The 13,262-nt window shown below is 41.3% G+C and overlaps 1 protein-coding gene across 1 annotated transcript in view; it reads left to right on the top strand.

The window, feature by feature from the left end:
- LOC126455636 (MORN repeat-containing protein 3-like) overlaps positions 1-11,065 on the top strand; it is an 84,336-nt gene extending 73,271 nt beyond the window's left edge. The window contains exons 5-6 of the mRNA XM_050091404.1: positions 3,877-4,064; positions 10,841-11,065. Of these exons, the coding sequence (XP_049947361.1) occupies positions 3,877-4,064; positions 10,841-11,065 (413 nt within the window). The remainder of the gene's footprint in view (positions 1-3,876; positions 4,065-10,840) is intronic.
- Positions 11,066-13,262: the final 2,197 nt, after the last annotated feature.

Here is a 13,262-nt window from a genome sequence, read left to right on the forward strand (position 1 = left end):
TAACCTTAATTTTTCCAAAACTGTTTCATGCTAATATGCCCTTCACTGTAAGTTGGTCCATTGAGAAATTCACTTTTCATTCTAATGTTCAGTCACTGTCCAAAGTGTATCTAAAAATCCTTTCCCAGAATCTTCATAGGTTATGCCATCATTATGTAATGGCTCTGGGAGATGTGTTATTTTCTACCAGATTTGTCGATACCAAATCTAATGAGGGAAGTTATAAATGTTTTCTTATATTTTTGTCAGAATATTCTTTTTGTGAATTGTAATTTGCCTTATTTTATGCTAATTTACTTATATTTTTGAGAGTGACAGCATATTGATTAATATTAGTAGATGTGATGAAGAATATCAAAGAGACTGGTTACAAGTGGAAGGTTGTGTGTTGTGTAAAATGTCTTTGACGCTGGAGCCGTCTTTGACCGTAGTCAGTCAGCAGTGAACTCTCGGTGTGTGTGACATTGGAACAATGTGCAGGTCGCCGTTATAAATATTTGCTAATGAACAGGAAAAGTGAATTATGTTACTACTTTCTTTTATATAAACATCAAGAAGAAACCACATTCAAAGAAATGGTATTTGAAACACCAAAAATGAGGCAAACGCATTGAACCAGGTCATTTCTGCATCCGACGAAACTGCATTGTGGAATCATACTTTCACTAGGCGACTGAAGCCAACAAAGAGAGACAAATATCATCTTGTAAACATTTCACGGAAAAGGTACTGTCACAAAATATGCTAAATACAGTATATAAAAATAGTGAGCATATCTCAATTAGTACACTGATTAGCCCAGTTTAATGCTTCACCTTCCAGAAACTTCTTAACAAACTTGATTTTCATAATATCAGTCATATTAGACACAAAATTATCCCTGCAGTGCTGCAGAAAATCTACGTGATGGAAACTACCTTCAACTGAGAAATTCTTTACGGGAGTGTTGCAAAGCATGATACCAGCATCATTTATAAGATTTCTATTAACTACATCATTGGACAATTGTTCAACCTTTTTGCACAGAACAGGGACACTGCTTTCTAGGGCACTGGTTTTGTTGTTACTTAATAATACATTTTCTGTGAATTTGCTGTCTACTGTCTTCACCTGTTTAACAAAACTGCTTTCTGCAAATGCCAATGTGGTATCAACATTAGTTCCTAAAGTCGATATTCAACCATTTACATTTTTGTCAACAGTACTTATTTCCTCATGCACTTTTTCAAAAGCAGTTTTGTTTTCTTGTTCTCCTGTCTTCAGTGATCTCATTTTGACATTTTTGACTTCAGTGTTAAATTTAAGTTCAATTTCTTTCGTTTTAGTCTCAACAGACTCTTACTTGAACATCTAATCTATCAATTTTTTGATTGATATTGTTCAGTTGAGCTGTATTTTTACGTATACAATCAAATAACACTCCTATGGAATGACAAAATTCTGTGAACTCTTTCTTACTTTTCTTGTTTAGGATTTTCAAGTTGCTCATTAATTTTTACAAACTGGTCATTACTCAGTTTTATAAACTGATCCTTATTACCATTGCTCATTTTTATTAAGAATGCCAACATGGAACTTATGTCATTATTATCATTTGTTTTACTAATTTACTTGATTTATCAGCATCTTTTTTCTGTTCTACTGCTTCATCCATAAAGTTTTTCTGTTCTTTTTTCACAACATTACCTAAGTTTCCCATATCTTTGTTACTCCCCACTGTTTCAGTACTTAACTTTGTTGTTGGAGGTCGATGTTGTTAATTGTTCACCTAACTTTTTATTTTTCAAACTTTTCTTCTCCTTGTTTGCGAGCTCCTTTTGGTACTGTTGTCGCTGTTTCATAGCTGTGGTTCGTATTTTTCCAATCGTTCACATAAAATTTTCACACAAAAAAAAAAAATGTACACACACACACACACACACACACACACACACACACACACACACACACACACACACTTTTAGTGTGCAACAACAAGAAAAATAGCCCAACACAGTATTCACATTTCACTTTCAGAAAATGGTGGGTGAGCCCCCATATTCTGTCACCACCCTCTTGTAGCCCAAAGTTGGTTTATTAATTTTGAAGTAAATTAATAATTTGGGCAGCTGGTTACATTTTCAAAGCATTTGGCATGCTGAGATAGTGACACACTGCAGGGAGAGGTAGCAATGGTAGAATCTGAATAAACAATTTTCATTATATTCCCCTTTTATTCTTGTTGTTTGTTATAAGTTGTAGGCTTGTAGTCCATTCTGAAATGTAACTTTTTATACTGGTCCAGAGGATACTCGGCTTCATTTTGTTAAATAATGTGAACACAACTGGTGTTGAACACACATATTTTCAGTCATTTGACTTTACAATACAAATCAACATCAACCACGATGCTAACATAACACACATAACTTGTAGTCCCTCTTCGCACTTCAGAAACATACTATTAACTACTCAAAGACAAAGATTTACCTCTAACAACACATAACAAAAAAAATATTATCATATATCAACCTGTTTGTGCAAAATCATCTTTGAAACATACATTTCAAAAATGAAGTACAAATAATTGTTTATCATTGCTTATCTTTTTAAGAAGTCCATAATCATCATTGTAATTACATTAAGTGTTTCCATATGTTGATGTTTATACATTTTCATATAGCTATATGGCAGTGGATTTCTGGGTTTTGAGTCTTCAACTTGGGAATCAATCATTTCATATGATCCAAGATTGGTTAATACACTTACCACAGGATAACCTGTTTTATTACGCACTCCAGAACTACACAGCAATCTGTTTGGTGAATGCACCTGGTAGCGATTTCCCCTTCCCTGCTTCTCTCCATTTCTGCTCCCCTCTCCTGCCCCCCCCCCCCCCCTCCAAAACCTGCCGATTGCACCTAACAGCCCTACCCTGTCCCCACCATGTATCTGCACTCTCCTGCAAGCAGCACTACACCTTCCCCCACCACTACCCTGCTATCCCACCCCCTCCCCACCCTATGCCTCGTCCTTAACCCCACCACCCGAGCTAGATTGCTGCTCCCATCAAGTGCACTGCCGTCCAGTCTGGAGACAGTGGTCATATGTTTGTGAGGTGTGTGTGTGTGTGTGCTTTCTACTTCTTAAAAAGGCCCTATGGCTGAAAGCTTAAGTGTATAGCAGTCTTTTCAATGTGCCTATCTGTGACTTAAGGTCTGTATATGGTGTGTAGCAATCTTTTCTTTCCATAATTTTGTTCATACTGGAAATCTTATAAACCAAGTGGGCTGCATGAAGGTAAAGAAAGAAGCTGACAGTTTAATGTGCTGTCAGCAACACAGACATTAGAGGCTGAACTCAAACTCAGATTGTGGAAGGAAACCATCTGTCCACTTACTTTATAAACCATATAGAGAAATTATGGAAAACTTAAGTCTGTGTGTCCAGATGGGGATTTGAACTGCCATCTTCCCGAATGCAAGTCCAGCATTGTACTAGAGCATCACCTTGTTTGGCGAGTGCGGAAGAGACATTATGAATAAGGGGTTGGTAGTGGAAGGTGGGAAGGCCAGGTGACATCACAGTTAATAGTACTAAATATGCATGTGTGTGCACATACACACTTGCATACTGTATGTGAGCTCAACATGTGTGTATACATATGCAGAGTTTCCAGTGGCAGCAAGCAACTCTTTCTCATAACACCATTCAGCAATATACTGGAACCACTACTTGAAGAGCACACACAAAAATTTGTAATCTAGGTTATTGTTAAATCACAGTTGTTATAAATAATAAAAATATAAACTGAGTTACTTTTATATTGCATTTTTTTTTTCATTGAAGAGAAATGGTGAAATATTGTACTCATTAAAAAATATGTGTGTGTTCAAGCCAATGGAAATCGCTATGAAGGAGAATGGAAATGTGGTCTTAAGAATGGATGTGGTCGATACTATCATTTGGACAGTGGACAGTTGCAAGAAGGAGTGTGGGTTAATGGAAACTGTTCCTGTAGTACCATGACCGATATATACTATCGGCAAGCAGCTAAGGATCCAACACAGTATCCCATTCCAGAGGTAACTTTTTACTCCTAAACATCCATTTGTGCCATTGTTGTACTAGCTTCATGCTCTTACACTCATTCATTTTTGCCACTGCAGAAAGATTGCTTATGATGTAATTTACCTATGTTGTCCACTGATCTGCTAACACACTGCTGCAGTGGCTATGAAAATCAATTCCTGGCAGTATTAAGCAAAACAAAACCGATGTACATGTGTTGCCCTTATCCAGAAACACATCAGCTACTTAAGTTGAGTTCTCTGCAGTTATATTCTCATGACCTGATCTCTCTTGTAACCCCTGCAAATAGGAACTGATATTTGACTATGTAACAATAGTTAAGTGAACTAATGAAAGTTATCTAGTTGACTAATGTGTTTTGTCAGAATGGTTACAGCGAAGCACACATTAGACGTGCATTGAAGAAGAAACAGAGTGACACAGCCATCCACAAAGAAGTGGAAGAGGAAAAGAAACTCGCCTTTATCCCCTACATTGGCCCCCTGTCAGCCAAAATTGCAAGAATAATGGGGGAAAAACAACATCAAAGCAATTTTATGACCACCTCCAAAAATGAAAGAGTTACTGGGCTCGGTGAAGGACAAAAATTGCAGCTTGAAGTTACTGGTATATGTAGTACACCGTGCGAGTGTGGGCTCCAACACATTGGTCAAACACAACACTGCATCTCGCAACGCTGCCAGGAACACATTGGGTGCGTGCTGCTGGGGCACAAGGACAAATCAGCTGTGGCAGAACACAGCTTTGATGAGGGACACACCTTCCAATTTGAAGAAACGAAAATGCTTTGCCGAGCCAGTGGCTTCTGGGAGAGCGTCATCAAGGAATCATTCGAAATAAGGTTATACGACAATCTCATCAACAGAGATGAGGGCTACCATTTATGTTCAGTGTGTAACTCTGCAATAGCAGCTATATGCTGGGACCATGCTCAGTTGCTAATGCTCCACAATTCTAAGCTAGACTACCGCGGCAGGTGGCCGGCATCGCCCGGCCATGCGTGGCTTCCCCCCACCACCACCACCGGCCCTGCGCTGGTAGGAGGGGTGGGGAGGGACGGCTGCCGCGTGCCGCTGACCAACTATGTATAGGAGATGGCCACGGTCCATTGACACTTCGACAGAAGATGATAGAATGACACTCATTGAAACGTCGCAAATTTTCGATGCATCTACCTGGATGGAAGCCCGTGAAGATTTCATCAGCAGTATATACCGGGAAAGCCTACATTCACATATGAAGCACCTCTACATTGAGAAAGTGCTCTGCAGATTCAGACAGCTGCAGAAACAATGTATCGGGAAGGCTAAGCTACTCAACACACTGTCCTTTCTCCAACGGTGTTGAGATAAGGGCGTCGTACCACATTTTGTGGAATTGCAGCATCCAATTACATCAAAGAAGGTGGACCAGATTTTGCGACGAGCGAGTGAGGCAATCGTTAGAGAACGCATTCACTTCACACGAAGAAAATTGGAAGAATGCAAGGACCCTACTCGCCTGCCACTTACTTCTTGCTGGTACTCTATCAAAATATGTCTGGGAATGGGTAGATTGCAGCTCATTTTCTGACAGCAATGTAAAAAGCCAGTAAGCTAATGCAAGACAACACGGAAAATTCAAGAGGCTGTCGGGAGCTCTGAGCAGGACACAGGGTATCAATGAATGCAGAACAATTATCAACCTGACACAGAAAGAAATTGATGCTGCTACAACCTCGTCCCTGTCCAAAGGGTGGAATTTCACTCCTATTCTGAAGACAATACCAAAACAGGACATTATCGTTGGCGTGGAAGAAGCTATCTGTGGCCTGCCCACAGAGAGAGCGGAAGAAATCGGGCATGAAACATGCAGAGTAATTGATAAATCCAGACTTCCGAAACCGAGTATGATGTTAACAGAACAGAAAGCACTAAGAGATGATGAAAACTTCATAGCCCTTTCTGCTGACAAACGAAATGCTACAGTTCTATTGCCTGCTGACGATTGTCACCAGTATATAAATACTTTGCTGCAGGATTCAGCCTACAAGAAGCTGAAGAAAGATCCAACGCCGAAGATAACGAGGACACTGATCGGATCTAACTAAAGAAGATGTGAGATGACTCTATCCCCAGGGTCCCAGCACCTCCACGGCTATATGGACTGCGCAAGGTTCACAAGGATGGGGTGCCTCTTCACCCTATAGTGAGAAACATTAATGCAACTACATACGGAGTAGCCAAGCATCTGACCTTGCTCCTAAAACCTGTAGTGGGCCACTGGAGTCATCAGGTGAAGAATTCAGTCAAATTCGTAACCTCGCTGAAGCATATGCGGCTGCAGAAAGAAAATCTAATTGTGAGCTTTGATGTAACATCCCTCCTTACATATGTACCACTTCAGGTTGCCTTGGTACTCTTGGCAGATCATTTCGAGCCCAAGATAGCAAAATTATTTGAACATGTGCTCACCACAACCTATTTCAAATACGAAGGAGAATTTTATGAACAGGTTGATGAGGTAACCATGGGTTCACCACTTGCTCCAGGGATTGCCAATCTCTATATGGAGCACTTTGAGAAGTTGGCAATAGAAACGGCACGTCTTAAACCTAAACACTTCTTCTGTTATGTTGATGACACATTCATTGTGTGGGAACATGGAAGAGAAGCCCTGAATGAATTCCATGAACACCTGAACAGCATTCACAAAAACATGCAGTTCATAATGGAGTTATAACAAGATGGATGTCTTCCATTTTTGGATATCCTTATAAGGAGAAAAGCAGACGGCATGCTAGGACATGCAGTGTACAGAAATAAGACCCACATGGACCTATATCTCCATGCTTCAAGCTGCCATCACCCAGTGCAGCGGCACACCTTTCTAACGATGCTGGTTCACAGAGCAAGAGCTCTGTGACAAAATCAGCCTTCCAGCTGAGCTGCAGCACTTTAAGGATGTGTTTCGTCAGAATGTTTACAGCAAAGCACATATTAGACGTGCATTGAGGAAGAAAAAGAGTGACACAGCCATCCACAAAGAAGAGGAAGAGGAAAAGAAACTCGCCCTTACCCCCTACATTGGGCCCCCGAAAGCCAAAATTGCGAGAATAATGGGGAAAAACAACATCAAAGCAATTTTTCGACCACCTCCAAAAACGAAAGTGAAGGACAAATTGCAGCTACAAGTTCGCAGTCTATATAGTATACCGTGCAAGTGTGGGCTCCAGTACATTGGTCAAACACAACACCGCACCTCGCAACGCTGCCAGGAACACATTAGATGCATGCGGCTGGGGCACAAGGACAAATCGGCTGTGTCAGAACACAGTTTCGATGAGGGACGCACCTTCCAACTTGAAGAAATGAAAATGCTTTGCCAAGCCAGTGGCCTCTGGGGGAGTGTCATCAAGGAATCAGTCAAAATAAGATTATGTGACAATCTCGTCAACAGGGATGAGGGCTACCATTTAAGTTCAGCGTGTAACCCTGCATTAGCAGCTATACGCCGGGACCGTGCTCAGCTGCTAACGCTACGTGATTCTAAGGTAGACTAATGCAGCAGGCGCCCGGTGTTGCCCAGACCTGCGTGGCTCCCCCCCCTCCCCCCTCCCCCCCCCTCCCGCCCCCTCCCTCCCCTGCGCCGGTAGGATGGGTGGGGAAGGATGGCCACCGCGTGACACTGACAAGCTTTATATAGAGGACAACTGCAGTCCATCGACACTTCACCAGAAGATGGTGAGAATGACACTCATCGAAACATCACGGATTTTCGACACTGCTACCCGGATGGAAGCCTGAGAAGATTTCATCAGCAGTATACACCAGGAAAGCCTACATTCACATAAATAGATACAAATGTGTACATAGTTATGATACATATAAATGCATAAATATATTTGAGAATGGCACTCATGACAAGTGTAAGCAAAGTTCATGTAACATTGTACTCCTACTATAAAAAGTGCAAACAATGTTTATGTAACTTTATACCTCTGCTTTAAATTTTTTAGGCTTTTTAAGCTTTTCTGGCAACTTGCAGTGCTTAATCAGAATTAATTTATAATCAGATAGGCTAATGAGGGTAAAAATAATTTAATTAACATTTTGGTAAGATTATTTGATTAATTAAATAGCTTAAATAGTTTATAGCATGGTATATCTTGTACTTACCAGATTTATAATGATGAAAGACATTTTTTGCATGTTGTTTTGAGTGTGTGATTTCAACAATCTCATTACCTGAATGTAGGTAATTAAATTATTCGCACTCAGTCAAAAAGTCATTAAAGCCATGTCAGTATTAAATTAAGTAATGGTACATCGGTGTCAGATGGCTTCCCTTGAGGAAAAAATCAAACTAAAAATCAACCAGTAAATTTTATTCAATCAGTCTCGTGGTTAGTCAGTCAGTGATCTCCATGGTAAAAACGAACTGTGGTGTTACAAGATGTACCACATAGATTGATAAATCATTAGGTCCACTCTTGTTCTTACTGCATATAAATTATGTGCAATCATGTTGATAAGAAGCTGAAATAGTTTTCTTGCAAATTACTATGACACATCAGAAAATCTATAAATGAAACAGAATTTTATAAAATCTTGCATGTTGATATTTCTAAGAACCTCCTCTAGAAATCAGGTTAAAGTTCTTGTTGAATACCGAAGTCAATCAACTTTTGCATTATCAGTAAGAGGACACTTTGGAGATGAAAATGCAAAATGGTGTCTTAATTTTGTTGCTCACTGATACTTATAGCATCATTTGTTGGGTAACTCTCCATTTAGTGAGAGAGTGTTTATTTCACAGAATTTTTTAACGGGGTAATATTTTGTTTGGACCTTAGAACGTCTGGTATTTCATTCTTTAAATAGTTAGGCCTTCTAACTGCAACTTCACAGTACATTTACTCTCATATACAGTTTGTAATGAACATTCAGTTATATGTCAGTAGCAATAATACGTGTAATAGTAGAAAGAGAAATGACACGAGTCTGTCATTTAGCTTTCATGTGGCATAGAAATGAGTGAAGTATTTCATCATAAAAAATTTTAACCACTTACCCTAGTGATATAAAGAGCCTAACAGATAAAAAATACTGCAAACTTAAAGTAAACTTTTGCATGTGTGATTTGATAGGTATTAGTGCATGTATTTGTGTGTCTGTGATTGTACATTGAGTAAAATGTAGTTTAAAAAATAAAAATATAAAGGTTAAGATTAATGTCAAAGCCAGTTGTGTAAATGGTCAGCCTGTAGTGGTATGAAATTAACAATTGAATGTAACACTTAAACAGGAGCTAATCATTTGTCATTTGTTAATTTATAATTGTGTCTATCTTACAGTGCTGTATGCAGGAATCTGACAGTTTGTATCAGAGCTGGAAAGAGTCCCTACTTTAAAAACGTTAGCTGTGATGGTAAGACAATAATACACATAGAAGAAGTAGCAGCAGATGGAGCACTTGCACACTGGAGCTGTTCTGTGAAGGTACAGAGGCCATTAATTGTCTTGGACACTTCATAAATGAAGCAACATACTTGATTCTGATTACACTAATGATGTCTCGGAGTGAAGACCATTGTTGCTCCTAAGGGCCATAGTTATTTTGTATGTGTGAGAAGTAGGTAACAAATATAAATATTGGGGAGATCCATTTGATTTAAATGTATAAGTGAATGACATTTTGTCTTAGTGGTGTTCATTTTTGTATGTCAGAGAAACATAAATTAAAGTGTTATTAATTTTTTGAAGCAAGAGATATGCAGTAAGTAATATTTGTGGTACTGTTGTGTGGTGTGATATAAATTTTAAGTTGTGTCAGATATTATGGGATTTAAGGCAAGAATTTTTGTATTAACCTTGTGATACATCTTGTCATTGTAGCTGAAACACTATCATTCTTGTAAACATATTATAAATAGTGGGTATCTGATAAGTTTTACTATTGTTACCAGTTACTACTATGTAAACCCAATAAATATCATTGTTTTCTTTCACAAAATTACTCACGATTAAAGAAGTATAATTTTAGTCATCTACAAATGGCTCTGGTTTATTATCTTCATTGATAGGTGTAATTGTATATTTAGAGTTTGACACAATAAGGCAAGTAGTACAACTGGAAGCTGTGTGTTTGTCTTGAGGCAGTATAAATAATGGTGTGCAAATACTTAGACTATTCATTCAGTAGTTGAGAATGAGAATCCATAGCAATTTCCAATGAACTTTACATATAATTTCAAAACTTTATGAGTCAGCTGATGAAATCTTCTCGGGCTTCTATCCGGGTAGCTGCGTCGAATATCCGCAATGTTTCGATGGGTGTCATTCTCATTATCTTCTGGCGAAGTCGATAGCCCGGGGTCGTTCTCTTTATATAGCTGGTCAAGTGGCGCACGGTGGCTGTCCCTTCCCACCCCTCCTATCAGTGCTAGGCCGCTGGGGAGGGGGGGGGGGGGTGAGACTGCGTGGGGCCGGTCAACGCCGACACCTGCCACTGTTCGAGGGCCGCCACACGCACGCGCCATTCTGCTCTGCACAGCCCGCAGCAAGCAACTTTGCCACGTTTCAGCACTCTTTTGGTTGCGTAGTGCTTTATTCAGGAATAAAACACTGCGCACCTGATAGATGGGGACTTCGAAAAGCCAGGGCCTCCTTCACATGGGTCAAGCCCGCGCTTGCAGAGGCCAAGGCTAGCTTTCCTTCTTCTATGCCCGAACTTTGACACTTCCATTGGCGTTATGGATGATGCATGAATTGCATCTCACTCGTCCGAGGCTGCAGAGAAGAAGCAAGAACGCAACGCCACGAGAGTCACTGACCTGCATCAGGCAGGCATTTCAACGTCCCTCAATGCCACAATGGATCCAAATGAAAGCGTGAAGCTTCTCACTGGCTTAATGCCAACTGCTACCATGTGTTCCAAGCCAACAGAAGAACGTCCTGGGCCTGCCAGGAGGAAAAAGACGAACGAGACAACTCTGAACTCGTCAGCTATCTAAAATCGACACAAAAAGTCCCGCCCAATTCCAGATGAGGAGGGATTCATCTCAGCCATCCAGACAGTTCCTGCCCACAAGATCATGAGCACTGCTCCGATATCAACAAATAACTCTTTCACGGCGGTGGATGCCGACCCAACCGACCAAAATGACACCACTGCCCACATTACTACAAAGTCACAGAAACCTCCTCCCATGATCATAGAATTCAAGGAGGCGTACAAAATCCTCTTGCAAACTATCAAGGGCCTTCCCAGTAACCCTTTCACTTTCAGAACAGCTGGTAAAGATCTTTACAAGCTTCAGACCAGAACTACTGCAGATTTCATGAAAGTCACAGAGGAAATCTCAAAAAGGCTATGGGGATTCTACACCTATTCGCCTGACAAACCCATAAATAAAGGCATCTGAGGGTTCCCCTTCAGTTTCTTGTGCGATGATCTGAGGGAATAACTCGAAGCCATTGGAATTGTCCCCAGGTCAATCTCCAGAGTACAATCGCCTAAAACACACAAAGGCACTCCTCATCTTTATGGTAGTGCTTACCAATACACCAGACAATCGAAAATTGCTGACACTGAAGACCATAGCGAACATGGACGTCACAATTGAGGAACCTTGGGGCAAATGTGGCCCCACCATCTGTGAAATGCAGCGAAGAACATACCTCCAAAGAATGCCCCAAGGATAAAGACAATCCCCCCACATGTGTCCGATGCAACAGATCTCACCCTGGCAGTTACCTCAGTTGTGAAGTCATCAAAGCCTACAGGACCAGAGAAAAGGCAACCACAAACCAGAGTCTCACCTATGCTGCTATTGCAGCTGGCAGAAGAAACACAAATGTCGCAGCAACCAACACCAACACTGCCCCATCTTCTAAGGCCAATGCCCTCCTTGCAGGTATATAGAGAACCAACCCCCACCACCACAGGCATGCTCAGTTCATTCCCCATCGTCCAGCTCCACCCACTTCGACCATTGCTGCGCCCCAGCAGCACACAATAGATTTCTGCTGCAGTTCAAGTTGCCTTACAGGCCATTCCAAAGCCAACCTCTAACACCCAATATGGCAGCTAGATTTGGACTAACTGTGTGCAAGTGGAACGCCAATGGAATCTGCACTCCAGTAGGCAAGTTTCGCCAATTCCTTCAAGATGAAAGAATCGACGTGTGCCTTGTCACCGAGACACACCTGAAACCTGATATCCGTGTACGAGTCGCTAACTACAGCTGTTTCCGGACGGACCAGCCAACTGCTGGTGGAGGAACAGCAGTCTACGTAAGAAACTCCCTGGTGCATCATCAACTGCCACTCCCAGCACTAGCCACAGTAGGAGCCACATTGTTTGCAGTCCAAACATCAAGAGGCCGCATACAATTCATTGCAGTCTACAGCCCCACCCCCACCCCCATGGCCATCTAGAAGAAGCAGACTTCAAGTAGTTACTGTCACAACAGGGAAACCTTTTTGTTGCAGGTGACCTTAATGCAAAAAACACCAACTGGAATAGCCACATCACGAATATCAGTGGATGCCGTCTCCTATGAGCCGCAGAATGAAACCATGCCATCATCATGGGACCATATGACCCCACATGCTTTCCAAACAGAGGCCAGAGCGATGTACTGGATATATCCATCATTAAGGGATTCCCCAATGATGTTACTGCCACCACCAGAAGGGCTTTTACCTCAGATCATGAACCGGTCATCTTTGATGCCAACCTTGTCCGCATCAATAAACCGCCTAGACACCACCTCGATATCTGAGGAATCAGCTGGGAAACATACCACCAACTGCTCGAAAGAGACTTTCCGGACACACCAGACCCAGAGAGAGCAGGAGCAGAAGCCACACTTCTATACATAAGATCCAAAGCACTGAACACTGCAACAGAAGCCACACCACTGAGACGACATACACAGCCAAAAACTCACCAACTGCCTCCACCCATTACAGCAGCCATCAGAGAAAAAAACCGTGCATTCAGAGAATGGCAGGCAATGCACAACCCAGTCACAAAGTGCCGAGTAAACTGAATGCAATGAGAAATAAGGGTACCAGTAGAAAAACACAAGAACCAAGTTTGAGCAGGTAAGATTGTGCTGCTACAGCAACAAGAACAATCAGCCTGGAAGGGACAGAAGTTACCTCCACTAAACGTGGGCAACAATATTGTCAGCAAACCAGATG

This window comes from Schistocerca serialis, chromosome 1 (assembly GCF_023864345.2).
Source record: "Schistocerca serialis cubense isolate TAMUIC-IGC-003099 chromosome 1, iqSchSeri2.2, whole genome shotgun sequence".
NCBI classification, from domain to species: domain Eukaryota; kingdom Metazoa; phylum Arthropoda; class Insecta; order Orthoptera; family Acrididae; genus Schistocerca; species Schistocerca serialis.